The 26,840-nt window shown below is 36.8% G+C and overlaps 1 protein-coding gene across 8 annotated transcripts in view; it reads left to right on the plus strand.

Annotated features, from left to right (window-relative positions):
* mtRNApol (mitochondrial RNA polymerase) overlaps positions 1–26,840 on the plus strand; it is a 102,298-nt gene that overhangs the window by 46,878 nt on the left and 28,580 nt on the right. For all 8 annotated transcript variants that reach the window (XR_011176576.1, XR_006882085.2, XR_006882084.2 and 5 more), the window contains 7 exons: positions 80–432; positions 16,262–16,537; positions 16,682–17,017; positions 17,113–17,283; positions 17,456–17,581; positions 17,646–17,846; positions 18,336–18,611. Coding sequence is in view for 3 of the 8 variants with exons in the window: in XM_046616178.2 (XP_046472134.1) it covers positions 80–432; positions 16,262–16,537; positions 16,682–17,017; positions 17,113–17,283; positions 17,456–17,581; positions 17,646–17,846; positions 18,336–18,611 (1,739 nt within the window). In the remaining 5 variants the exon portion in view is untranslated. The remainder of the gene's footprint in view (positions 1–79; positions 433–16,261; positions 16,538–16,681; positions 17,018–17,112; positions 17,284–17,455; positions 17,582–17,645; positions 17,847–18,335; positions 18,612–26,840) is intronic.

Raw genomic sequence — 26,840 nt, forward strand, 5'->3', positions numbered from 1 at the left:
ATTCACAGCAGTATGAAATGAATCTTCTCAATTGTTGCATTGTCCTTACCGCTGATATAACAATTACATGTCACTTTAGGTTACCTGGAGTCTATCTCATCAGATATGGCAACACGGCATATTAGTTTCAACGATGTTTTGGACAAATCAGTATTCATAAACGATCAACGAGAAATGGTTCTTCGAGGAATTCGCATCTTGAACCCAGATTTCGAACCAATATATACAAAATCAAATACTTCTTACGCAAACCATCTACTCGATGAAATATCAAAGACTGATAGTCAGCAGACTACGCCAGCCAAAGGATTGTTTTCAGTACCGGAATTGTCTGAAATGGCTAGACGTCAAATGGAACTTGAATCACTTGGTCATGTTACTCTGAAAAGCATCGCCACAAATGCCGAACCCTCACCAACAGTTTTACTTTGTGTAAGTCAGTTATTAAACATATTTATTTTACATGAAATAATATTAAGGGGTGTCCTAGTCCATTTCGACGTTGATTTACATATCTCCAAATATCGAAGTCGATATATCTCAAACGCAAAAAGGGCTTAACAACCTCATTCTATACGCAATTCTGAACAAGAACACTCCAATATATTTTCATTTGGCACAGCAATAAAGAAATGGCATTAATTCTACGAATTTACTGTTGCGATTTCGTAGAATCCGTGCCATTTCTTTATTCCTGCCTCAAATGAAAATGCATTTGAGAGTTTTTGTTCAGAATTGTGTGTAGAATGGGACCGTTACTTCCCGGTTTTTGTGTTTGAGATACGTGGAGTTCGGTATTTGGAGATATATACGTCGTCAATGTCGAAATCGACCAGGGTTTTTATCTAGGGCACTGCAGCTTTTGTTATCTTAATGCTGTGCGTTCCCCTTTAACGCTACCTGGCGTTTTTGATATTTTTTCCCTTTCTGATCCGAATATATACTCTATTCTACACAGCACCACTTGCTACAATATTACAGTACTGTATAAACGAATGGAGAATTTTCCTTGAACGTCTACATATGTATATTGATGCATACAAGGAGTTTTCGGTAAATTTCACAATGAGTACAGTATGTTACGATAAAAGTGCGCAAAGTATGTGATTCTTGCACAAGTATAGTTTGTCGACAGAGCGAAGCGAGGGTAACAAAAAGCAAGTGCGAAGGTCACATACGTGCACGCATATCGTATTCTATTTTGTGTAATACTTCCGGGGAAGTTCGTCTTCGCGCGCTGTGGCGGACGCGCGAAATACACGATTTCCCACAGTTCACAAACTGTTCAGAGATATCACACAACTGTTAGTAAATGGTATTTTCCTAACAGTTTTCTCAGCTAATAGTCTAGTCGAGAAGTGAGTTTTCTGCGAAAATTAGTTACAGGTCTCGTAAAAATATGAGCGATAGCTCATTCGATCCGGAATCACAACCCGAAAAAGGAGTTTTTTGGATTTTTTCTGCCGATAAAAATTACGATTGTTATTAACAATAAACTAAAAAAAAAAACGCCCTTTCGTTTTTTGGCTATAACTCAAAAATTATAAGTGATAGCGAAATTTAAAAAAAAGATCCTAAAAGAGGAGGAAATTTCCGATGAAAAACTCCGTACTTCCGGAATTCTAGCTCCATTATTTATAATTTTAATTTAACGCTGAAAGTAGGCTTCCGCGCGGCAGTTTCAGCATGCGCGCGCCGCCACTATAGAGAGTACTGCACATATAATAATTTTTTTATGTCATTTAATGTTTTTTTAAAAATTTGAAAAAATTCAGGGGTCATCTAGAGACTTCAAAGAATACGGTCCCGTTGAAATTTTATGTCTATCTCAATTTTTCAAAAAGTTATGCAATTGTTAAGTAACTAACTTTTTCCGGGTTTCCGTTATTAAAGAACCCGGTATAAAAGTTTAAATAATAAACCTAAAAATATTTTGCTTCTTGGAGCCTTTTTTTATAAGCATGCTGAATAAGATGACGTCATAAAACTTTTATAAAATTTTTTATTTTGTTAATTATGAATTTTCACAGTAACAAAAAATGGAAAATTCAAAATATTGTTGTTAAAAAAATTTTTTTTTTAATATGTTAAGCTATCACTGATTTCAACTCTACTTCAGACATCAATCAATACCAGTTTTAATTTTTTTATGTCATTTGTTTATAAATTGTTTATAAACAAACTTATAAATTTACAATTTTTCAAAAATTTTTTTTCACCATATGGTTGTAATGTAGAAATAATGATTTTTAAAAAAAAAATTTTTTCTTAAAAACATTATCTTATTGTTGTTAATCGTTTGTCTCATTTTTTCATTACTTAAATAAATTATTAAGAAATCGTTTTTTTTCTAAAAATCATCATTAACATTTCTCAATAGAATAGCAAAAAAATTTTTTTTTTTAATCAACAATTTGTTCATTTATTTATTTAAAAATTTATTATAAACTATTTTTTTTATTTGTTATAATTTTTTTCTAGAAGATCGAAAAATTACAAAAACAGCTACCTGCAACAATATGGCAAAAAAAATTTTCTTCTATTTTTAAAAAAATATCTTGGTTTTTTTAACACGGCTAAGTCCAGCGCTGACTCGATTTGTTAACTAACAACTTGCTGTAACTTTGCAACTATTGCAGATACAGTTTTCGACCTTCAAGTCATTTTTGTGCAGCATGAGTTAAGCTTCCTAATAAAATTTTAACCTAACGTTTATCAATTATAGTTTACTAATTAAATAAGATAAGACCTCCGATAATAATGAAGAAAATAACTCGTTGACTGATCAACAATCTCGCGATGTTCACAAAAAATCAACCCCTTCCACATCCACATCAGGCGACCAACCTTCATCAAAGCGCAGAAGGAAGAAATAATTAGTGATTAATCCAATTATTTTACAACTTGACACATTTATCATCTGTAATAAAAAAAATTGATGATTTTTCACGTAACTATTGCTTATTATTTTGACGATTTATTCCTCATCTCCTCTATCCAATTTTCTTCCCAAAAAGAAGACCATAAAATAGGTTATAATTTAAGAAAAATTCCAAAATCTCATAAACAAATAAGATTAAAAATATAAAAAAAATATATTCGAATAGTTTAATAATCGGGTGATAAGAATGCCTTGAAGCATATTTGTCGTAACATTAATTGTTTATGAGATATAAGGGTTGTAAGGAATAGACAATGTAAACTTTTGTAAATAAAAGCGTGTAATTAGTAAACTATAATTGATAAACGTTAGGTTAAAATTTTATTAGGAAGCTTAACTCATGCTGCACAAAAATGACTTGAAGGTCGAAAACTGTATCTGCAATAGTTGCAAAGTTACAGCAAGTTGTTAGTTAACAAATCGAGTCAGCGCTGGACTTAGCCGTGTTAAAAAAACCAAGATATTTTTTTAAAAATAGAAGAAAATTTTTTTTGCCATATTGTTGCAGGTAGCTGTTTTTGTAATTTTTCGATCTTCTAGAAAAAAATTATAACAAATAAAAAAAATAGTTTATAATAAATTTTTAAATAAATAAATGAACAAATTGTTGATTAAAAAAAAAAATTTTTTTGCTATTCTATTGAGAAATGTTAATGATGATTTTTAGAAAAAAAACGATTTCTTAATAATTTATTTAAGTAATGAAAAAATGAGACAAACGATTAACAACAATAAGATAATGTTTTTAAGAAAAAATTTTTTTTTTAAAAATCATTATTTCTACATTACAACCATATGGTGAAAAAAAATTTTTGAAAAATTGTAAATTTATAAGTTTGTTTATAAACAATTTATAAACAAATGACATAAAAAAATTAAAACTGGTATTGATTGATGTCTGAAGTAGAGTTGAAATCAGTGATAGCTTAACATATTAAAAAAAAAATTTTTTTAACAACAATATTTTGAATTTTCCATTTTTTGTTACTGTGAAAATTCATAATTAACAAAATAAAAAATTTTATAAAAGTTTTATGACGTCATCTTATTCAGCATGCTTATAAAAAAAGGCTCCAAGAAGCAAAATATTTTTAGGTTTATTATTTAAACTTTTATACCGGGTTCTTTAATAACGGAAACCCGGAAAAAGTTAGTTACTTAACAATTGCATAACTTTTTGAAAAATTGAGATAGACATAAAATTTCAACGGGACCGTATTCTTTGAAGTCTCTAGATGACCCCTGAATTTTTTCAAATTTTTAAAAAAACATTAAATGACATAAAAAAATTATTATATGTGCAGTACTCTCTATAGTGGCGGCGCGCGCATGCTGAAACTGCCGCGCGGAAGCCTACTTTCAGCGTTAAATTAAAATTATAAATAATGGAGCTAGAATTCCGGAAGTACGGAGTTTTTCATCGGAAATTTCCTCCTCTTTTAGGATCTTTTTTTTAAATTTCGCTATCACTTATAATTTTTGAGTTATAGCCAAAAAACGAAAGGGCGTTTTTTTTTTTTAGTTTATTGTTAATAACAATCGTAATTTTTATCGGCAGAAAAAATCCAAAAAACTCCTTTTTCGGGTTGTGATTCCGGATCGAATGAGCTATCGCTCATATTTTTACGAGACCTGTAACTAATTTTCGCAGAAAACTCACTTCTCGACTAGACTATAAACCGGTGTAACTAGCACCATCTGACGTGATGAGTCGTGACTACGATCGCGTCTGCTGTATTGCAGCAACACGTCTACGTTTAGTTTAGACTTCTACGCTTTGAATTTTCTCGAGTCGAACTTCCTATGCAGGTGATAAAAAAAATACATTAGCTGTAATTTCGGTTATCTATCTGTTGCCGGTAGATTGTCGGTAAAACAACGTTCGCGTCGAGATCCTTCACTGAAAACTCGTGATACATAGTTATGTGATTGTGAGAAATTCATTTTCTATGTTTAATATAATCGTAAAGTTATTCGATAAAATAACATAGTACACTACAATACAAGTGCGCGAAGTACGTGAATTGATTATTGCACGAAGATTACGTGTACACACATGTATCGTATACTACTTTTTTTTAACTCAGTGTGCAAAATTGTAATCGGTAGGAAGCTAGAGTCAAAAAAGAAATCATGGCGACTAGAGGTAAGGAGGCCGAACGCAATGCTGGCAAAATGGACTGTGAAAGTGATGAACGATCCACGGATTGTACCCGCCTGGCGGCGCTACCACTGCGGGCTCCGTCAGCGCGGTGATTTTGAATCGTCGATTTAATACGTATGTATCCTATTCGTAACCAGGCGCTGGTATCGCTTGCGGATACATCCCGAACTACAAGATCTTTCATCACTTTCACGATCCACTTTTCGACAATTCCGCCATATGCGTTCGGCCTTCTTACCTCTAGTCTCCATGAAAGAAATATTGTGATATAAGTGTAATGTATATATAAGTATAAGAGAGGCGGGGTGCGGTAGGGGTTTAGGGGTGTCGCCCCTGGTGAGGGCGCAGGAGGCAGAACCCCCGTTGGGGGTCCGGTCGCAAAAAAATACTATTAAAATTACTACAAAATTTTTCCAATTGTTTTTAGAGAGTGGAGACGTCTTTTTTCGTTTCTTCCAACTTTTAAATTCACTGTTTGGACGCGGACGCTTAGATTTCGCCGGAAATGACTCCAGTGTGTATCATTTACTACTTCGAGCACGTCTTCCGGTATAATAGCTTCGATTTCAAAAGCTAATTTTTAGGGCTTGTCATGGCTTTTATCTCTGACCACTCACAAAACAGACCTATACGCACGTGTTTACAAAAATACGATGTGTCGCGTGTATCACTTGCAGAGTCGAACTGACGTCTTTGTTTTTCTAGCGATTGCAGTGTCTGTCCGGATGACCTTGAAGCCTGGCACAGCTCATATCTCCATGTAGTCCAAAATTCCAGTAATTTATATACATTTCTAAAACCAAATGAACCGAACAGGCTGATTATTATATAACATATGGGATTTGGGGGGGGGGGGGGGGGGGGGTGCTTAGACTCAAATTGTCGACCAACATTTCCTATGTGCTGTCTCCGTCATCTTGAAAAAGTGGCTACATTTTTTTTTTTGCTATAACTCGGCACCCCGAGGTGATGCAAGAATTTTCACTACATACTTTTTTATTGCTTTTTTTACGTTATACAATTGAGGTTCTATACATTTTTCATTTACTGTTGATTGTTGAAATATCGAAAGAAATTGAGAAAAATTAAGAGAACTGGTTTTTCCATTTTTTCAACTTTCTCGTGATACATATCGGAACAATGCTTTTATCAAACTTATAGAGTGTGCTGATACCTACAATTTTTTTTTTTTGTTTTTGTTAGATGACAATTACCACTAATAGTGCATCGTATTTGCAGAATCTAGTCGTTCAGTATTAGAGTCGTGGAGAAGAGATATATCAACAAGCTAGGTAGCGAATGTTGTCTCAATCTGAACATTCATTATATCATTTTTATTTTTCAAAACACATCAAATTACAACGTTCCACCTTCATACCCGATTGGGAAACACAATTTAAAAGATCACAATTGTATAATCCCTAAAATTTCAACATCTGCACTTACAATTTTTGGTCAGCCATAACATAGAAAATATAATTCGGAAACTCAAATGTCCAACAAGACTTTTCTGTATTTCTTGGCTCTCAAAATATGGAATAAAAAAAAGTTCAATCAATATTCAAGGTTTTTGTTGCGTAATTAATTCTTTGAGTCGCCTTACATCCTAAAGTACCGCCAACTTCATGCGTATACTATTGTTATTATAATCTTTTTTTACTATTGTTATTATAATCTTTTTTTACTATTGTTATTATAATCTTTTTTTACTATTGTTATTATAATCTTTTTCTACGTTCATTTGTTTGAAACTTTTTTATTAGATAGAGAGACTAGGGGCTTCGCCCCTGCGCGCTTCGCGCGCCAACCCCACCTCGGCACTACGCGCCTCACTATTTCCTTATACAGTGTCTGTTAGACAGGTGAATTTATTTATGCTGATTTGATGACAGGTCTGCAACTGTTGATCGGTTGTTTCCGATCAACCCGACATTGCTATTGGCTCTCTATGCAGGTCTGCTCAGATTGTTTTCGTAAACGAATCCACTCACATGTACAAAACCCCCGATGCCATGCATCCCCAATTGCATTTGGCGACTTATTTTGCTATAGTTATTATTTTCCCCATAGTAGAAGAAATTCATAGCTTTGCTATAAGTAGAATTTCTATGGCTTCAGACAAATTATAAACTCGTTATGATATTCGAGCCAGGGATATGAAATTTAATCCCAGAGATTCTGTCTGGCTCTTTCAACCTCGAAGACAGAAAGGACGATGTCCGAAACTACAAAGAAACTGGGAAGGCCCTTACTTAGTGGTTAACCGAATCAAGGATTTACAGGATCCGAAAAAACCTATTTCTTCTCTGATATAACTCTCCTCGAGTTCTGTTTCATTACTTCTACTGACATGTTTGCCAGTATGATATATTTGAAACCATACTCAGTCTCACCTCTGCGTGTCGATCTTGAGTGTCGTATACACAATACGCAAGCGCGCGAAAAAGGCAATTCCTGTTGGGAATCATCTTGATAATTCTCGTTTGCATGTTTATTTTTTGCGTGTCAGAAACAGATACCTGTAAAGATGTTTGTCCAAGACTGTCATAAACAGCCGATGGCAGCTGTCAAAGGAAGTTTTGTTTGCTAGATGCTTTTTGTTTTGTTTTCGGCATCTCACTCCACCGCCAACTTCATGCGTATACTATTGTTATAATAATCTTTTTATACTATTGTTATTATAATATTTTTTATACTATTGTTATTACAATCTTTTTCACCTGTTGCTACTTCTGTTTCATTTGTTCAGAACTTTTTTATTAGATAGAGAGATGAGATTTTAATAATTTTATCTAGAACGTTAAACCTGTTACAACATACCTCTGGCCCAGTGCATATGGGGCTTTCCACGTCAGATCGACCTGACCAAAAGCCTGACCCTCTTCGAATCTTATTAAACTTCATGAAAACTTTCTGTTAGGTACTTGTCGAGAGTGTTTGTGATTCTTTTTTTAGATTTTTATTCGACGATGCTTAGACGTTATCATTCGGTTATCAATAGTTTTCGAGTAATACCTCATTACACTTCGGACGTTTCCGATTTCCGCACATATTATACCGAATGCTGATGTCTAAGCTTCGTCGAATAAAAATCTTTAAAAAATCACAAACACTCTCGACAAGTAACAGAAGTTTTCGCGGAGTTTAAAAAAATTCGAAGAGGGTCAGGCTTTTGGTCAGGTCGATCTGACGTTGAAAGCCCAAAATGCATTCACCAATCCTTCTATGGTGACCGCCTTCGATCGATTTGTAACTGGCATTTCAATCTTGAAGCGATTTCATGAGACACTTATTCATGCGTTTTGACGAAAAACGAATTTTTACCTTTGTTTCGCCATTTTGAAATTTTCATGAAAGTTGTGTTTTTCCGAGCATAAAAAATATATGTTCACCTCAAACTGTCGCCATTTTCAATCATACATTTACAACGATTTTTTATAAAAATTTACTGTATTTTAGAAGCTTTAAGCTCGTTTCTAGGATTCACTGTGATTCAGTGGGAATTCTCCGATTATTCAGGCAACTTTGGTTATCTTCGTTTATAATTGTCGGATTCTTTTGAGGCTCTCCAAAATCCGTTAGTATTCTGCGAATCCAAGTTACCTGCTGACATGCTTCGGCTAGTGCCACGAACTCAGCTTCTGTGGATGATAACGCCACACAACTCTGTGTTCTGCAATTCTAGCTGATGATTCCACCGTTGAGTTTGAAGATGTGTCCACTATTTGATTTGCGATCATCTCTGTCTTCTGCCCAGTTTGCATCCGCAAATCCGATCAGTTCTTTAGAATTTTGATCCCCGTTGCTCAATTTTAATTCATAATCCACTGTTTTCTTCAAGTATCGTACGCATCGTTTCGCCTCATTCCAATCAACGTTCGTAGGTGCAGTGATCTTTTGACTCAGAATAGATACAGGTCCGTTTGGAGAAATGGGCCGAAAATACCGAAGCAATATCAGAAGTCCAAGCAGGCTTCCGCAAAATGGAACGAAATCCTGAAAAAGGAGAGGAAACCTCAAATGAACTACGATTCAAACAAAATCTAGTTTACAGGGGCTTTCGAGGTCGGTGATAATGAATCCGAAGTCAAAAATACTGCAAATAAAATAGTAGACCTAATGTAGTGTACATATCCGAAAGAATTACGTCAGATTTCAATGATGATAGGTATAAGGGTGTTATTGAGGTTAATGATTGCAAATTCAAGGTCAACATTTTCCAAAATCTTATTACCAAGATAATGACGAATGTTATGTGGCTTAACCCTTTCAGTCATGCATTTTTCATCTGCACCGATTTCGATGAAAATTGGTACTCGGAGGCTTTCGGGGTCGCTAATTACGAATCCAGCATTAGATTTTCAAAATTCAAAATGGCGGATCCAATATGGCGGACGCGAAATTCCAAATACTTATCAATTCTTCTAAAACTTTGTACTCAGGAGTTTTCGGGGTCGCTGATTACGAATCTGACATTAGATTTTCAAAACTCGAAATGGCGGATCCGATATGGTGGACGTCAAATTTTATATCTTATATCTTTCTGCTCAATATTTTGGCCTGAATTTAGTCATTTGGGGGATTTTCGAATGGCTGATCACGAATCTGAAATCATAACTTTATGATTTCTAAATCCAAGATGGCAAATGCCATCTTATTTTTCTTTGTCTATATTCGTGTCTCTTTCTTAGTCCTACCCGGAACTAACGACGAGGACGTGGAGAGCATCTAGTTCCACTTTTTTGTTTGTTTTTTTGTTTCTTTTTCTGTTTTTTGTGTTTTTTTATTGTTTTTTTTTCAATATCCCTATTATGACGCACGCACGTACATATATCTATCAATGATAATAATAAGGAACAACGGATTTTAATTATCTGAAATTTCATCTCAAATTAACTGAAATATTCGTTTCTAATGTATATTTGAAGGAATATTCCTGATAAAGTAAGATTTTACGTGATTGAAAATTTTATTGTCACATTGCCCAATTGGATCGATTATAGCGGACCCACCATTTTGAATTTTCAAAATCTGACTTCATATTCGTGATCAGCGACTCAAAAAACCCCTAGATACGTATTTTCAGAGGCCTTGGTTCAATATCAGAGCTCTGAGGTGATTTTTTAAAAGGTGGGACCGTAGCGGTCAATTCAATTCGTCAATACTTGAAAAAAATTTAGATACACAAACGAAAAAAGCATTTCTCTTTTAGCAAAAACATCGTGAAAAGTTACAATTATTATTAAGTTAATTAATTCAATACAATTTCCTCGTCAAAATCGTCGTCAAAACCAGAATCAGTTTTTGTAGTAATTGACGTTGGTGTTACGAGGTTTATAATAGTGATCACGACGAGCGGCCATCGATGACCGCATCCGAGGATCAGAGAAAATGTGAGGAACTTGCATTAAGAAGTTGAATGATTGAGTGTATAATTGATTCATTGTCAAAGCAATGGAAACTGCAATGAGAAGACGTGAAGGAGGAAAAAGGGAAGAGAGGTAAATTCAGAAGTTGGCCGAATGAAGGATGACTTGAGTGTGCGTATATGGGGGGAAGCGTGCGAAGCAGTGGCTAGCTGCAGTGCAGAAGTAGGAAGCATTCCGCTGATGCGTTATGCAAACTAAAGCACTGAGGTGATGTGATTGTAAGAGTGTGGGAAAAGAATCTATGGTCTGAAAGACGTAACATTGGGATTAACAATTCTACAACTGCCATAGATAAACTGCGTATTTTTTCTCGGGTAATTTACGGAAACTTGAAATGTACGGATAAGATGTTATATCATGAGCCAGTTGAAAACATCTTCTATTGCTTCGGATCTCGAACACTTTCGTGATAAATTTTCTCGAATACTTCTGATGTCTTTGTTTTCAGTTTTTTGAACATGTTTGGATAGTTGGCCGATGGATAATAATGGATTATCTATTATTTATGCACCATGAATTAGAACTTTGTACACCGAGAATACCACGGATTATAGTTCAGCAAATAGTCGCGCAGTTTCATCCGCATATTCTTAAAATTTGTCATTATTCATCTCATGGCCGCTTGAAATAGCTTGCAGAATAACGTAAAATCGTTTGATTAAATTTTCGTTGACCCCCGTTATCATGGCAAACACAGTTAAATTTTCTAAAAAGCGCCGAGCTGTACATTACTATCATTGGTACTGCCGAATCCAGGCTTCAAATAATCAACGATTAGTCCTAATTTGGTACGGAAGGCCTTTTTAATAATGCTCTTGGTCTCTTGTACAATTCGTTTTTCTTCTTTAGTATGTGCTTGCGATTTTTAAATTTTCGGTTTCTAGGACAATTGCAAACGAAATTCGAAAAACCGTATCCACCCATGTAACATATATAGTCCAAACCTGAAATTGGCCTCGTTGAGTTTTCTTTGTATAAAAGCGTCAATCTTAATAAAATCTTAAGATGTAGCTCCACATAAGTAGCAACATAGAGTGAAGAAGAAGAACTCGAAGATGTCAATGCGGTGCAAAGTTTCCCATCGGTCATCGTTAACCCAATTTATATTCAACTGAAATTCCGTTCTAATTTAGTACTGTTTCACAAGGGACAAGTGTCTTTATCTGATCTTTAATGTAGCGTTCTTCGTTTACAATCGATTCTATGTTTTCGTGCAAAAGCTGTAATCTTAGCGGTCTACAGAATGGAGGAGACGAAGGCCTAGGATTCTGCGACATCACAATTTTTGCATTCGATTTGTCATCGACAGATACGAGTTGTAATTGCACGCACAACCTCTGCTTCGCTCTCTGTAATACTCATAGCCGTACGGGGTGAATAACACAGATTTTTTCCTTTTGCCACGGAAATTTTCGTGATGCTACCCAATGCGTCAGAGATCTCAGTTCTCGATAGTCACTCTTTGACATTTTACGGTCCACCAAATAGAAAAGTGTAACATCTGTGGATGATGTAACTTCGGATGTTGTTTCCAAAGTCTTTCGGTACTTGAAGCTCTTGTTCGACTCGTCAGTGTTGCATTCTTCATAACGTTTGAAGTATTTAATTGTCCGGAGGAGCGAAGGCTCATTGAATAGCATATGGAGACTCGTTTGTAGTCAACATTGCACGGACTGCTTCAGTTCTCGTCCGTTTCCATCTCTCACTTGGTAACTCAAACTCTTTGGAAGGGCAATCACTCTTATTGGTCGATGTCTCCTGAGAAGTAGGAGATACGGGAAAGGACACGTGCACATTAAGCCACGACTTATATTTCTTGTAAAACTTATTTTTTTCTCTACAGACCGATTGCCACATTGTTTTCATTGTGTTAAATAGCATTAAAAAGGATTGCTTTATATCGTTCGATATAAAAACCGAACGTCCCCTCTCCTCGCGACTTGCAACTCAAGATGTTCCAATAAAGCGGCAATCCATCCTTCAAATGTTCTTTCACCATGTTCGAAACCTCTTTCCGTATATAGAGTAATGCTTCCATACTAGACCTTCTAGCAAATCCACAGAGAATTTAAAACTGATTTCCATATGAAAACTTCAAATATTTAACGTAAGCCATAGTGAATAAAGTACCATCTAACTCATTTGATAAACTACGCTTTTCTATAGCGATTTTCATTCGATTTGTAAGTTTGTTCTCCAATATTAAGGTCACAAAAACACGTGGCCGTAATATTTATTCATATAATTTTTGACAGATAAAACAATAATACATATGCTGCTTCTCAAGAAACCTTGAACACAAATTATTAATAACATTTACTATAAACAATGTGAATATAAAATAACCGAGCTGGTTTTTAGTCTCCTATTGTACGTACTGAAAACCTGCCGTAACATGCTGCGTACCCCCTCAAGCTGTGCACGAATTACGAACAAAAATCGTTACAGCCAAAGGAGCAGGTGGGAGCAGCCGAATTTTGTAAATTTCATAAGCTAATAGACTAGACTAAAAAAATAGACCTAAAACCCTCAAACTGGGTCGTTGCACAAAATGGTGCCAAATGGTAGTTTATATTTGAAAATAGAAGTTAATCCGGTTTTTCAGGACTTCGTCCTACTGTGTTCCGCAAAGGAAGAACTTGTATAGTATAGACTTATAGAGATAGACTGTATGGTCTTGCGGGGCGGCTAATGGTAACTGGGAGTTGTACCTACGCCAAGTGGTGGCGAAAGATTGAACTAGTGAATTCGGGTCACTTGATGGACCAGTGGTCACGAAGTAGCCATCAAGATACAAATGCATTTATACACTGACCTATAATTCAGTGAGTCGAATAATGTAAAAAAATTTACAGCATATTTTTACAAGAACAATAAGTACAATGTTTTTGTCGTTGTGTGAAATTTTGGTTCATTTGGGTTCTACACCGAAAAGGCGGAACTTTATTGAAGGAGAGCAAATCGTTAATTCTAATCATTTAATTTATACGGGAATATTAAATGAAAATAATGAATACTATGAATTACTGTTTTATTGTTTGCAATCATCAAAAACTCGAGGAAACCCTCATGAAATAACTACAGCGATAGCTAAAACTGGCAAAGATTTCTCTGATCATCGGATTCATAAGTCGAATAAAGATTAGTTGAATTAGTTGATGCATCCGATTTTGTAAAACAAGCAGGTTGATTGGTTGAAAATATTTTATCTCTTCGTAATCTTCTTGCCTCTCTGTCATTATTTTTAATTTCAATCCATTCTGTTTTTTTATCATTACGACGCAAATTGCAAGAATGTACTGCATTTTGTTTCAAAACGTCTTTTACCTTTAGAACCTAAATCTGCATAGCAAAATAATGTTTTGAGTTTATTTTAAGAAATAAAAAAATTAATATCAAATAATGTAGCCGAAAAATAAATATAATTACCTGGTAAAAAATAATCAGACTTTTTAAAATGCAATGAACAAACTTGCATGCAATCTGTAATGTCTTTGTCTATTTTTAAAACTCGTTGCCATATTTTTCTACAGTCAATTTTTTCGTCAACTCCAAAAGCATTTTTAATCTTGACAAAATTTTTATTTTGTTTTTGAAAATAATGAAACCGAACATCTGAGTTTTTACAAGACTTACTACTACACCCATAAACACAGCAAAACATGTTGCTTTTATTTTCTTTTGGAGAAAATCGTGCTCCCGTAGTATCTACGGTATTTTCCATCGTGGTATCGAATTTGTTCACTTAATAGAAAAAATACAAAATCAATAATAAGTGCAAATAATACCTAATAAGGTTTAAATAATTAAATACAAGTTCAGTATTTTTTTATTATGCATAAGCTGTTCGTGACAGCTGACCCAATTTGAGTAGTTTCAATTTCTACCACCAGACGGCAACACCGTACTTACCATTTACCAAAAGCCAAGACCGAAAGACAGAGCTAGTTCTGTCGGAGTCCTCTTTCTGTTGAATGATCAAAAAAGTAGGGAGCAGCAGCCAGGCGGCCAAAGCGATAAGGCAAGCAGGGTATATTTGTATAATTATGTGTTTCCCCTGCAAACTCATCGATTTCAGTGAGAGGAAATTCCCGCAGCTATTGTTCTCTCCGTTTTGTCACGTCTTCAGAGTTCAGCTCGGAGAACAGAGCGCACAATCCATCTGTATAAGACTATGTTGTATCCACAACGTCTTCCCCGTAAACTCGATTATTCAAATAAGCCTAAGCCAGGCAAGCGAAGAATTCTTCTGTTTTTTCGTAGCCAGAATTAGAGCATACGATTCGGTCAAGCACAAGCTGTTATGGATGAAACTGTTCAAGATAGGAGTGAGTGTGAAATTCTTTAGAATATTCCAAAGCTTATACAACCAGGCAAACAGAACTCCCAATGGTACTCCCAATGGTACTCCCAAATTTCAAAATGACGAAACAGAAGTAAGAATTCGTTTTTCGTCAAAACGCAAGGCTACGTGTCTCATAAAATTGCATGAAGATTGACATGCTAAAGTTACAAATCTACCGAAGGTGGTCGCCATGAAATGGTCGGCGATTCAGATCATCGTGCGAGCTATAAAACTTGCCGACTTTGCAGTACGCTAAAAGTGGTAATACTGATCTAGAAGAAAAAAATGACATTGTAGAACTTAGCTTGCTGTACAAATTTGATAAGAAACATTTTTTCGATATGTATCACGAGAAAGGAGAAAAAATGGAATGCTAAATTTCAATCTCTCAATTTTACGCTCTAATTGTAGAGCGTAAAAAAGTAACCAAAAAGTATCCGGTGTAAATTATTGTATCACGACGGGGATCGAGTTATCGCAAGAAAAGAAAATTTACCTTTTTTTCAATATGGTGGTGAAAGCACACAGGACATCTTGGGAATCTTTCTAAGCCCCCTCTACACAATATATAACGATCAGCCTGTTCTGTTCACTCACATTTTTTTGTCTCTTTTCGGACAGAATAACTTGACTACTGAGACTAAACTCGAAAGATCGGTATAGAGACTGTGCGCGAAATTGACGACAGCGCCAAATCGGCCGTATTTAATCCCAACCGATGGGCATTTTGCCCTGTCCAATCCAATGGCTCAGCAAAATTATAAATTACCGTTGCTACGCCATGGCACGAAAGTGATCAATCGTTATGAATCGCCCTATCGCATAGGGATATTAAATAACGGTTTACTCGGTATTTCTGAGACTATTATAACAACTGGTAGCGCAACAATTAACCTTCACTTTTCTTACACTGGGAGAAAGCATTTTTTATACATAAATTTTTGATTTTTTTTTTTTAAATTACGATAAGTAACTACCGGACGTGTAAGTCCCATCAATAGGGATAAATTTGACCATTCGTAGCGCTAGTTGTACTCACGCTCGGTCCGTGTAAGTGTAAAGTTTTTGATGCAACAATATTCGTCACGTAGAGATCCCCTATCCTCGATCTGCTCTTTGTGCGGATTTTCGTACCCCCATTTTCGCTTCGTACACTGCGCGTCGAAATGCGTGAATCAGGCACTTCGCACACTACCAACAGGTATGAAAAATCAAATCTCGGACATTGAGTTGAAGACAATCCTTTTAATGGTCTGCTTTCATCTCAGCTGTAGCACATCCGATAATTCTAGTTCAATTTTATAATTAAAGGTATTCTAGCTTCCTGTAACAATCACTTCCATGAAAATTTATATAATATTTCTTTGTATTTTTATGGACAGAGAAAGAAAGTCATGGAGTCTGAGAAGATGTGGAGACGTATCATTGCAGAATCCTTTCAAAGAGATCTGGATATTTTGAAAAAGCAATGCACCACAGGAGAAAGTCTGCAACGGCCAATAAATATATATCCCTACCTAAAAGTTTTGGATGAGCATCATTACATTGATGTTATTGCAAAAGAAATTAAACGATTAGCTACTGGTTCCGAAATGTTCAGCCCTTCTTTAAACACGCTGACTCGAAATCTTGGCCACAATATATTTAGAAAATATGAGGTAATGATATTCCTATTACCTGGCTTGTGCTTTCAACGTATAAGTTGTATTGTTCCAACTAAAAATTTTCATCAATAGTGCGTAGCATCAAATTATTTTTGACGCATAAATCACTAATTAAATTTGTGATTAATCTCGTATTAGATTGAAATGAAGTCAAGATACGGCGTGAGTAAAAAGATATTCCGAATATACGGAAAATATTGTGATCGGTATTTAAACGGATACAACGGAATGAATACACGATCTATCTGGCAAAATCTCCTCCATGAAGAAATACACAGTGGCCCGACCACAGACATACAAATTACAGAGTGGCCATCAACTGTTTTTGGAAGTCTCGGTCGATTTTTGTATGACATCATTTTGAGGGATATCAAAATTGATGTCAATTGTATAAAAAACAAAAGTAAAACTGAAAGATATTTGCCTGCGTTTTACACTGTCTTTAGAAACACTCGATACGTAATTACGCAAGAGGTAAGTGAATCTACTGAATATTCATATAACTTACGTTGTACAGAGAATCCTACGAAGCTTGATCATGTTTATAAATAAAACATTTAATACTGTAGATAAAACCGCATCCAGTCTTGTCACGAATATACAAACAAGCGCAGCTCGATACCTTGGATTTTGATACCACAGATGTACCATCAGTGATTCCACCAGTACCCTGGCATACTGTCCACCATGGAGGATACTTGGTAGCTGGTCAAAAAATTATAAGACTGCCTTACCAAGCTGTAAGTTGTAGATTTTCACAGGCCACTTAATTTTTTATATCTTGAGCACAAAATTGTTAAATATCTTTCATTAAGAAATGCGATTATGATAGTATTTGTCCTATGGACAAGGCGACATTCGGACTGTAAATAAAGTAATAAAAATAAGGAATATAATTGGTTCTGAGTTTAGGTTCAGCAATGGCGAATACTCCAAAGTATACCACAACAGCAGATATACCCTGTTCTAGATTGTTTGAATCAACTGGGTAGTATACCCTGGAGAATAAACCAACCTGTTTTGGACATCGCTGTGAAGGTAAGCGTTTATTGATATATTTGCAGTTTCAACGCGTTCGCATTCAATTGCCCAATTTTTCCAGGTATTCCAGAATGGCGGATCAAAAAAATTAGATATTCCAGAACCACAGTCTCCCGTAGTCCCAACTGTAACGGTTGATGCGAATGCATCAAAGGAAGAACGAGTCAAGGCTTCGAAAGCCCGACTGAAGGAAAGGCAGAAAAGATCAGATATGTACTCTCTCTGGTGTGATACTCTTTACAAACTGTCCTTGGCTAATCACGTAAGAAACTATTTTCTCTTTTAAGGGCATCGGCAGGGGGGGGGGGGGGGGGAGCACCCCTTCCCTGGAGATTCCAAAAAGGTTGGATAGCGCAATGAGAATTAAATGAAAACGGTGTCATTTGAAATAGCTATTAAAAACACATGCTGAGAAAAAAACGTAATTGACTTGAACAAAGACTAATTGAGTAGGCCAACATGCTCACTATATATTTTATTGCCAGAGTGATAATGTTAACAAAAAATCTGTAACTACGAAGTTTTAGTTCGAATTAGTGCTACTATCTCAAAAAAAATACACACCATATCAGGCAAACTATAGGAATTGCACTTCCTCTAAATAAAAAAAAGTTGAATAAATGTATATTCGAAACTGGACTGTTTTGTTTGATAATGTGATCAATCCTGGAGAGAAATGCGCAACACATTTGCTATGTGCTGCATTACTACTTATTGTTCACTTAAATTTGAACGTTTTACTCTGTTGCAGTTCAGGGGCCAAGTATTTTGGTTACCACACAGTTTAGATTTCAGAGGACGTGTATATCCAGTCCCTCCACATCTGAATCATTTGGGTTCTGACTTGGCACGTTCCTTGATGGTCTTTGCTTTAGGAAAACCCTTAGGTCCAGATGGGCTTGATTGGCTAAAGATCCATATTATCAACATAACAGGACTTAAGAAAAGAGAATCTAATAACGAGCGACTGAAATATGCAAATGAGCTGTTACCAAAAATTTTAGACAGTGCAGAAAACCCGTTTACGGTAAGTTATATTAATTTCCTATAAAAATTTTAGACCAGCAGTGGTGAGATTCAAGTTCTATAAAATAAAGTTTGAATTTACTAATAGCGACGTTCCCAAACGTCAGTTCTCTGAAACACCGACCCCCCAAGCCCTGAAGGTGCGAAATCCCAAATGTGCAAATTTTCGAAAAATTTAGCTCTGATATCACTTAGTCTCGAAAAGTCAAATTCTGAAATAGCCAGCCTGTATTTAGTGGCTATAATATGAAGGTATTTTTAGAATTTTGTGGTACAGTAGAGCTGTTAGTTAGGGTTTAGACAATTCAAGATTCTATTCTGGAAGTTGCGTATTTGTGACAGTTGCACTTTTGAATTTCCGAAACGTTTCGAGTTTTGGTTTTGAGTAGTTTCAAACCCAGTATTTTGGTTTGTCAGAGCTGTTGTTATTCGAAACATCAATTTTCCGTGCCATGCGTTTATGTTTGGTGCAGGGGCGGTTTACGAAAACGGGCGCCCTAGACCTGACGAAATTAGCGCCCCCTCTCCCCTCTCTATAAAATAGTTGAAAAAGCATAGGCTAGAATAAATAATTTTTATATTTCAAAAATAATTTAACGGAAACAGAATTTCAATCATACATATATTATGTAGGTTTGTGGGTAGGAATGGAGCACATATATATTTTATATTGGCGATATTGACGTTTGAGTGGACCCGATTAAAACGTTCGCTTTCTCGCTTTTAATCTTGCAAATTTATCGATGATTGCATCGGTCTCTGCCATATCAACAAGCTCTGAATTCGACGATAAAAACGCGAGACTAGAGAGACGATTCTGACCCATCGTATTCCGTAAATAATATTTCACTCTTTTCAACGTCGAAAAGGAACGTTCCCCTGTAGCATTACTGGAGAAAAGCGTGAGATACATTCGAAAAACGATATCCATATTGGGGAATGTAGCAACAATATTCTTCTCGCGAATGATCATCAAACATTTCCCAATGTTGATTTCATCCTCCGTCAATCTGATTTCCCGGATAAAATTCCGGAAATGTATGCATTCTTCACCAAAATCGTTGTCGAGATCGGTGGAGTATGTCGTTCGTAAATCTTCACATTGTGTGATGATCTCTGCATCCGTGAGTGATGGCAAACGACTGAGAAAGCCAAAGCGAGCGTTGACATTTTTGTAGGCGAGACTTCTTTTTTCTAATTCGCCTGACAATCGATCGAGTATGATGAGAAACGTTTTTATACGCATGTTTTGTTTTCCGTCCAATATCGCTTCATTACCGCTTACCTCGTCAAATCGAGCGGTCCTTCTTCTGCGTCGTTGATTCTCATGCGCATATTCGTTGCATTGAGATAGCTCCTTTGCTTTCTCTTCATAATCGTCGAAACGATCACGCAAACCGACAACAAATGCTTGGAGGGCATCATACAGTTGTACAACTGTTGTCAAATCGATGTTAACGCGCTGGAGACTTTTATTCGTTTTTTCGAAACGCTCCAAGATATCGCTCCAAGTCACAGCCATTATGGCGGTCTCCAGCAAACCAAATTGTTGCGACAATCCTTCGGCTTCGGCTTTTGTGGATGGCTTTTCGGAACCATTTTCCGCAATATCGTCGAGGGCGTCTCGCAGACTCTTCCACGATCTTACGAGTGCTCGACATGCTTCCGCTCTAGCTGACCATCTTGTGCCATACAAACTTTTGGGCAAGAGCATTCCAGGCTGATTTTCGACCTTCGATTTTATTTGTCCCCACCTGGACGTAGATGCACTCAAGAATGTGTAGACGTGTTGCACGAACATAAAAAATCTGGTCGCTCTCGAACAACAATCAGCAGCTGCTTGACCTACTAAATTAAGGGAATGCGCTGCGCACGGGACGTAAATCGCCAAAGGATTACGTTCGATAATTTTGGCTTGTACCCCACCGTAACAGCCTGACATATTGCTCGCATTGTCGTATGATTGTCCACGGCAGTCCTTTATGTCGATATCTTTGTTGAACAATACCTGCATAATCGCCTGCTCTATCTCAGACGCGCGGTGACCTTCAATAGGTATAAATTGCAAAAAACGTTCTACGGGCTCTCCGTTTTTGCACACGTACCGGATAATGAACGTCAACTGATCCGAATGTGAAATGTCGGGAGTCGAATCTACACTTATCGCATAATACTTGGAGGCTTTTACATCCGAAATCAATTTTTTGAGTAGATCAACATATATCATCGCAATGAATTCTTCGCAAATATCCTTAGAAAAATACGATACGTTTCCTTTTCCTGGATTTCCGAACCGATCGATGTGATTTTGGAGAAATGGATCGTTACGAGCCATCACTTCAAGAATACCCAAATAATTGCCATTGCTGACTGATCCAAATTTCTCTTCTGTTCCTCGGAAAGCCAAGCCTTGGGTTGCAAGAAACTTTATCGCAATTATAACGCGAGTCAGTACTTGTCGCCAGTAATTACATTCTTGAATGTATTGCACATGTAACTTGCTATCAATCTTTCCCAATAAATTTCCTCGCAGTACATGCTTTTGTGTATTTTCTCGATGACCAAGACTTCTCTCATGCTCAGCTATTCGCACATCATTCTTCCAGTCGTTGAAGCCTTCTGCAAACGCGTTTACTGATGTCGAGAATAGCATACAAGGTATGCAATACACGCAACCTTTCGAGTGCGAATATGCTAACCATTCTCGTCGGTGCATTTCACCATTTGATGTTTTTTGAAAAAATATTTGCGCAGTACAGTATCTTGTTTTAGACCCATAAACGCGATTTGAAGCCCGAAAATTCTTCAATCTCGGATCCTCTTGCTCCAACGAATTTCGTAAAATGAAATCAATCATTTCTGAATTTCTTTTTGGCCACAAACCAGGGTCAGCAAGAGAAAAATCACGATCGTGACCATCGGCACGAGTTTCAGCTGCAGAAGTCACTGAATTCGTAACTTCGTCGATTATTTTCTCCTCCTCAGCCTCCTTCTCATTTTCGACAATAGATTCTACTTGCAAACGCGATATTTGCTGAAATCAGGAGAATGCGGGAAAAAATTGCAGGATATGGTAAGACAGGAAATATACATTGATGAGGGTTTTGGAACCAACTAGAATGGTTGCCTCGTTATTTTGGCCATTTTTGCGTTTGGGATCCACGGGATTTTTTTCCCAGATTCATCTTTTACAAGTGATGATAATTAATTATTTCAAATTTTATTCAAACGTTGACGAAAGAAAAATAAAAAATAATTTCAAATAACAGTCTAATACGTATATTAAATTATCAGGGTACGTCGATATTTACCTCGCCCGTCGAATCTTCAGTTGTAGCAGAACTTGATGTTTGCGCCGTTTCTTGAACTGTTTCCCGATTGATGAAAAAAGTATCAATTCGCGGAATTTTTTGGGTTATGAGCGACTCTTTCTCCTCTTTCTCTTTTGTCAATTTACGGCGCTTGGCGCCACTCATTTTATTGACGCTCATTTGTCCAGCTGTCCGTTGTACTACAATGTAGGGACTGTAGGTTGGGAAATTTGTTCGCAGAAATGTTTGACAACAAAAATGAATTGAGCACGAAAAAACTTAAATTCGCTTGTCAGGATGTGTCGCAGTGGGCGTACGATTGGTATTGGTGCATAAGAGAAGGGGGCGCGCAAACTTGCGAATTTCGCCGGCCCGGGGCACCCCCTTCTGCCACGGCGCCAGGATGTGTCGCAATGGGCATACGATTAGTATTGGTGCATAAGAGAAGGGGGCGCGCAAGCTTGCGAATTTCGCCGGCCCGGGGCGCCCCCTTCTGCCACGGCGCCCACGGCGCCCTAGGCTCGGGCCTAGCGAGCCTAGTGCATAAACCGCCCCTGGTTTGGTGAGAACAAATATGAACCTTGTAAAATGCATAGGTACAGTGCACTCCCTCAACAGTACCACTTTTCTACTTTCATACTTGGTTGCGGTCCCCCACCCCTCCCTAGACCAATTTTTTCTGTCAAGCGTAACTCTCAATGGTGGGGCGCATAAAATGCAATATCTCGCACGCTCGCGGGTCCTCCAATTAGCGGAAAACCGCTTCTCCTTTTGTACCGTAGCGGCACTATTGAGAGAGTGCTTGAAGTAATCTTAATATTTGGTCAGGTTTAGAAATAGTATTTAAAAACTGAATGATAATTTAGCCACCTCCTGATTCGGGCTGAGAGATAATAAATGCGGTATTTCTGGGGACCGACTTTTATCGTGCAAAAATTTACCGGGCGTATAATATTCATTTTTAGCGTGATGACGCGATCGCGAAAACGGTTTCCGAGCTGCAGCCATCACCGCGCAAGTCCGTTTAACGCGCAAAATTCAACCACGCAACAGCAATTACCTACAATCTACACTGTTAAAAATGTTTGATGGAAATGTGCTAAAATTATAATAGAAGTTTTATCCTCTTATGGAAGAGTAAATTTACTCTACTTTTTTCAAGTATTCTTCGAAAACTAATTTTTTGAATCGACTGTAACATTACCGCAAACTTACTAGTATTAGTGCCGTAATTTCAATAAATCTGGGTATTAGTCTTACAATTATGGATTGCAAATTTAATGGATGAGGAAAAAATAGATGTGAAACGGCTGTATAATTGGTTATTAATTTTTTGTGAGCACAGACAACATCTTAACAACTTATCATTCCTTACAATCGATGAAAGCGCATTTTAGATCGATTAGAAAACCTACCGCATTATTTTTTCCTAACCCGGGCTCAAACCCCGTTGTTTGCTCGCAACTTTCGGATTACTAGTGGAACAACGTACGTACTACACTAAACTATGTACTTCATTTGATTATTAATGCATTGTACAGTTCACACGAGCATGATAGATAATACGGTCACCAAAAACTCAATAATAAGATTATAGTTTTACAATTCGTACTCACAATACAATTTCAATAAATATATAAAAATATTTACTATTGCTAAATAATTATAAATCGCGCAACTTTTCCCGTTGATTGAAATTCTCAAACTCATTGGTCAACGTAAATTTCAAACATGTATCTACGACATATATGTTGTTTTCGTATGTTCTTAATCATGTATAATCTCATATTGTCATGAAATTGTTCACTCGGATACGTTCGAAGACAAGCACTTGAATACGGAAGTGTCTGATCAATACACCGCAATGCCTTTGGCAACATTTTAACCAGTTTCGAAGGATATCTGTATCGTTGAGACAAAGAATACGAAGGTAAACGGTATGTCAGTGCATTAAATATGATGTGTATTCGTGCGCCCGCAGAAGCAAACTTAGTAGTTAAGGAGCTGGCTGCCATTTTAGTAAATGATTTGTTTGTCTTTCATATCGATATGGATGAAAGTTCAGATCAATACAAATCGATTTGGTTCAGTCAATTAAGGTCCTACGTCCCTGCATTTTTGAGTTACAGCGCTTCAAAAATGAAAAAAAAGGGCACTAAATCATGTGTTCGTGTCTGCCTCTAAGACTGATGGTCAGAATCATCCTCAAAACGTTGAAAATCCAGAGGCAGACATGCAGGGCCCTGCATTATCACGGGACGTAGTTGTAAAAATGTAAAAGCTCTACTAAATGATTTGTTCGTCGTTCTAGTTGCGTCCATTCGATTCAATAGGACTACCCGAATACAAAAAAAAGTTGGCAGACATTTTGGTCACTGATTTTGAGGTGTACCATTTTTTGAAGTCCACGCAGAATCAAGGGAAAGTGGGTATTACGGCTATTTATTGTTGATAATAATAGTTTTAGTATTATTATATTGTTCAGTGTTTTTTATTGGATCCAATAAAAAGAAGAAAAAAAACAGTTTATTACAACGTCAGAAGACGCAAATAAATTTAAGGTTGTATGTCATGGATCGTCCAAGCCAAAAATTGTATACGATCAGACTTTTTGTACTTTGTTACTTAATAAAAATCTGAAAAAATTCAGCAACATTCGGCATGCTATGAACAACAACCATCAATAATAATATTGCCCAAAAGTAATTAAGAAATTGTTTAAACAAATAATTATTCAAAAATTTATTATATATGTATAGGTGTATACCTACACATATATCTATAATGTATAGGTACGCCCTAACTCTCTACGGAGTTATAACGTTCTCACTTTCTTCTCTCTAAGAAAGAAAGACAAACTATACAGTTCATTTTATACCTGCGGGACGGCAGGTAACAGATTTAGAACGCGAATATTTGAAATACGTTTTTAAAATTGTTCCTATCAGTTGCTTGTATGTAACATTAATTATTTTCATTAACATTTTGTAGGCGCAGAATTTTTTACTTGTGGCTTGGCGCGAGCGTAGAGTTAAAAAAAAAATTATATTCAAATGGTCTGCCTTTGGAAAATCAGGGGTCTGGATGTCTGCCTCTGGATTTTCAACGTTTTGAGGACGATTCTGAGCATCAGTCCAAGAGGCAGACACGAACAAATGATCCAGCACACCTTTTTTTTACATTTTTAAAGCGCTGTCAATTGACAACTCGCGCTACCATGGTGGCAGACCATTTTTCTGTGGCCCTTCACATTGTTTTTAATCGAACAATTCAAGTCTGCCGAGCGAACATTTTGTTACCTCCTCCAGACTTCATATTCCTTTCCCACACTCTTAGTTACCTTACGCTCTGTAGTCTACTCTTATCGTCCGCGAGTCAGCAGATTCTTCTGTAACTCGCGGCTAGCTTGCCTTCTACATCCCGCTAAACTCGGCAGATCCATCCTAGCGCTCAAGCAAGACACCTCTCCCTCTAAACCAAAACCATACCTTTTTCCCTCGACCGACTCCGTTGCATTGACTAGTAATAAACAATCATATACTTTAAATCGTTTACCTTCCCTTAATACCGATCCCGTTCTATTCCATTCACTTCTTGCATTGGGAGTAGTAGCACGCGAGTGCATAGTCGACGTGAACGGACCCTATAATAGCCAAATAACACCTTGGCTGGGCGTGGAGTAAGCTCCGATTACCACTCATCGGAGCCTACGCATTTTACCCCGTAACAAGTTCATGTACACTTTTTTAAATCATAAAAAAAACTTCAAAAATTTACTACTACAAAAGTCAGAGGTCTGGATGTCTGCCTCTGGATTTTGATCGTTTTCAGGATGATTCTGACCATCAGTCCAAGAGGCAGACACGAACAAATGATTTAGCAAACCTTTTTTTTTCAATTTTTTTAAGCCCTGTCAATAGACAACGCAGGCCTGTCAAGGTGGCAGACGCGGTCCTCAATGTTTCTGATGGTACAAAAATTGACATTAATAATGTCTGCCAGACGAACAAATCATTTAGAAATTTTGGCAGCCAGCTCCTTAACTATAGCATCATCACTCATAGAGCACTCAGAATCAACTTCTAAACACTGCTGATGCGGCTGCGTGCAAAGTATTGGACAATATTAAAAAGGTTGCTTGTGAAACAACGGAATTACCATAGAACGTTGTTGCAAATTTCTGTAGTAATGTCAATGCAGTCGTTATCGGAAAGTTATCGAATTAGTAAACTCTAATTTCTACGTTATACATGTCGAAGAGTTGTATGACATCCACTATTATATCGATAACATGTGGATTGGACACTCGATGGGTAGTGGGTGACACCATCAGCCATTATACCCTACAAACATCTGGAATCAGTGAGTACGCTTACACGGCGCTGTTATTCCGGTTTTGCTGTGGTCGACATAGTAATGTCGGATTTAAAAATGCGTGTAAATGGCGAATTACACCGGATATAACAAATTTACATGCATTTTTAAATCCGGTATTACTATGTCGGCCATAGTAAAACCGGAATAACAGCGCGGTGTTGGGGTACTCAGTATCAAACTGTCGAAGCCGATCTTCATAAGACAAATAATTTCGCGGAACCATGGAACAACACGTTCAATCGGTTACCAGGCGCAGCGCATTCAACAATTTGGAAATTTAGCGATGGGTTGAAGCAACAGTAAATTCTTACTGGTCTTCGTCTGGTACATGTTCGCAGTAAAGAAGTGCATAAAAAAAAAATTTGATCTTTTTCCGCACGATTGAAAGTTGTTATGCGATACAACGAAATCGCGATCAGTTACCTGCGGGGAATCTGCCACAATACCGAGTAAAATTTTGCGTTATAATAATATATTGATTCTTTTTTGCTGAATTTACCAAGGCATTTTGTTATCCACTAATTTGTATGACTATCGACAAA

The sequence above is a fragment of the Neodiprion pinetum genome, chromosome 3, assembly GCF_021155775.2.
Source record: "Neodiprion pinetum isolate iyNeoPine1 chromosome 3, iyNeoPine1.2, whole genome shotgun sequence".
In the NCBI taxonomy this organism is placed as follows: Eukaryota; Metazoa; Arthropoda; class Insecta; order Hymenoptera; family Diprionidae; genus Neodiprion; species Neodiprion pinetum.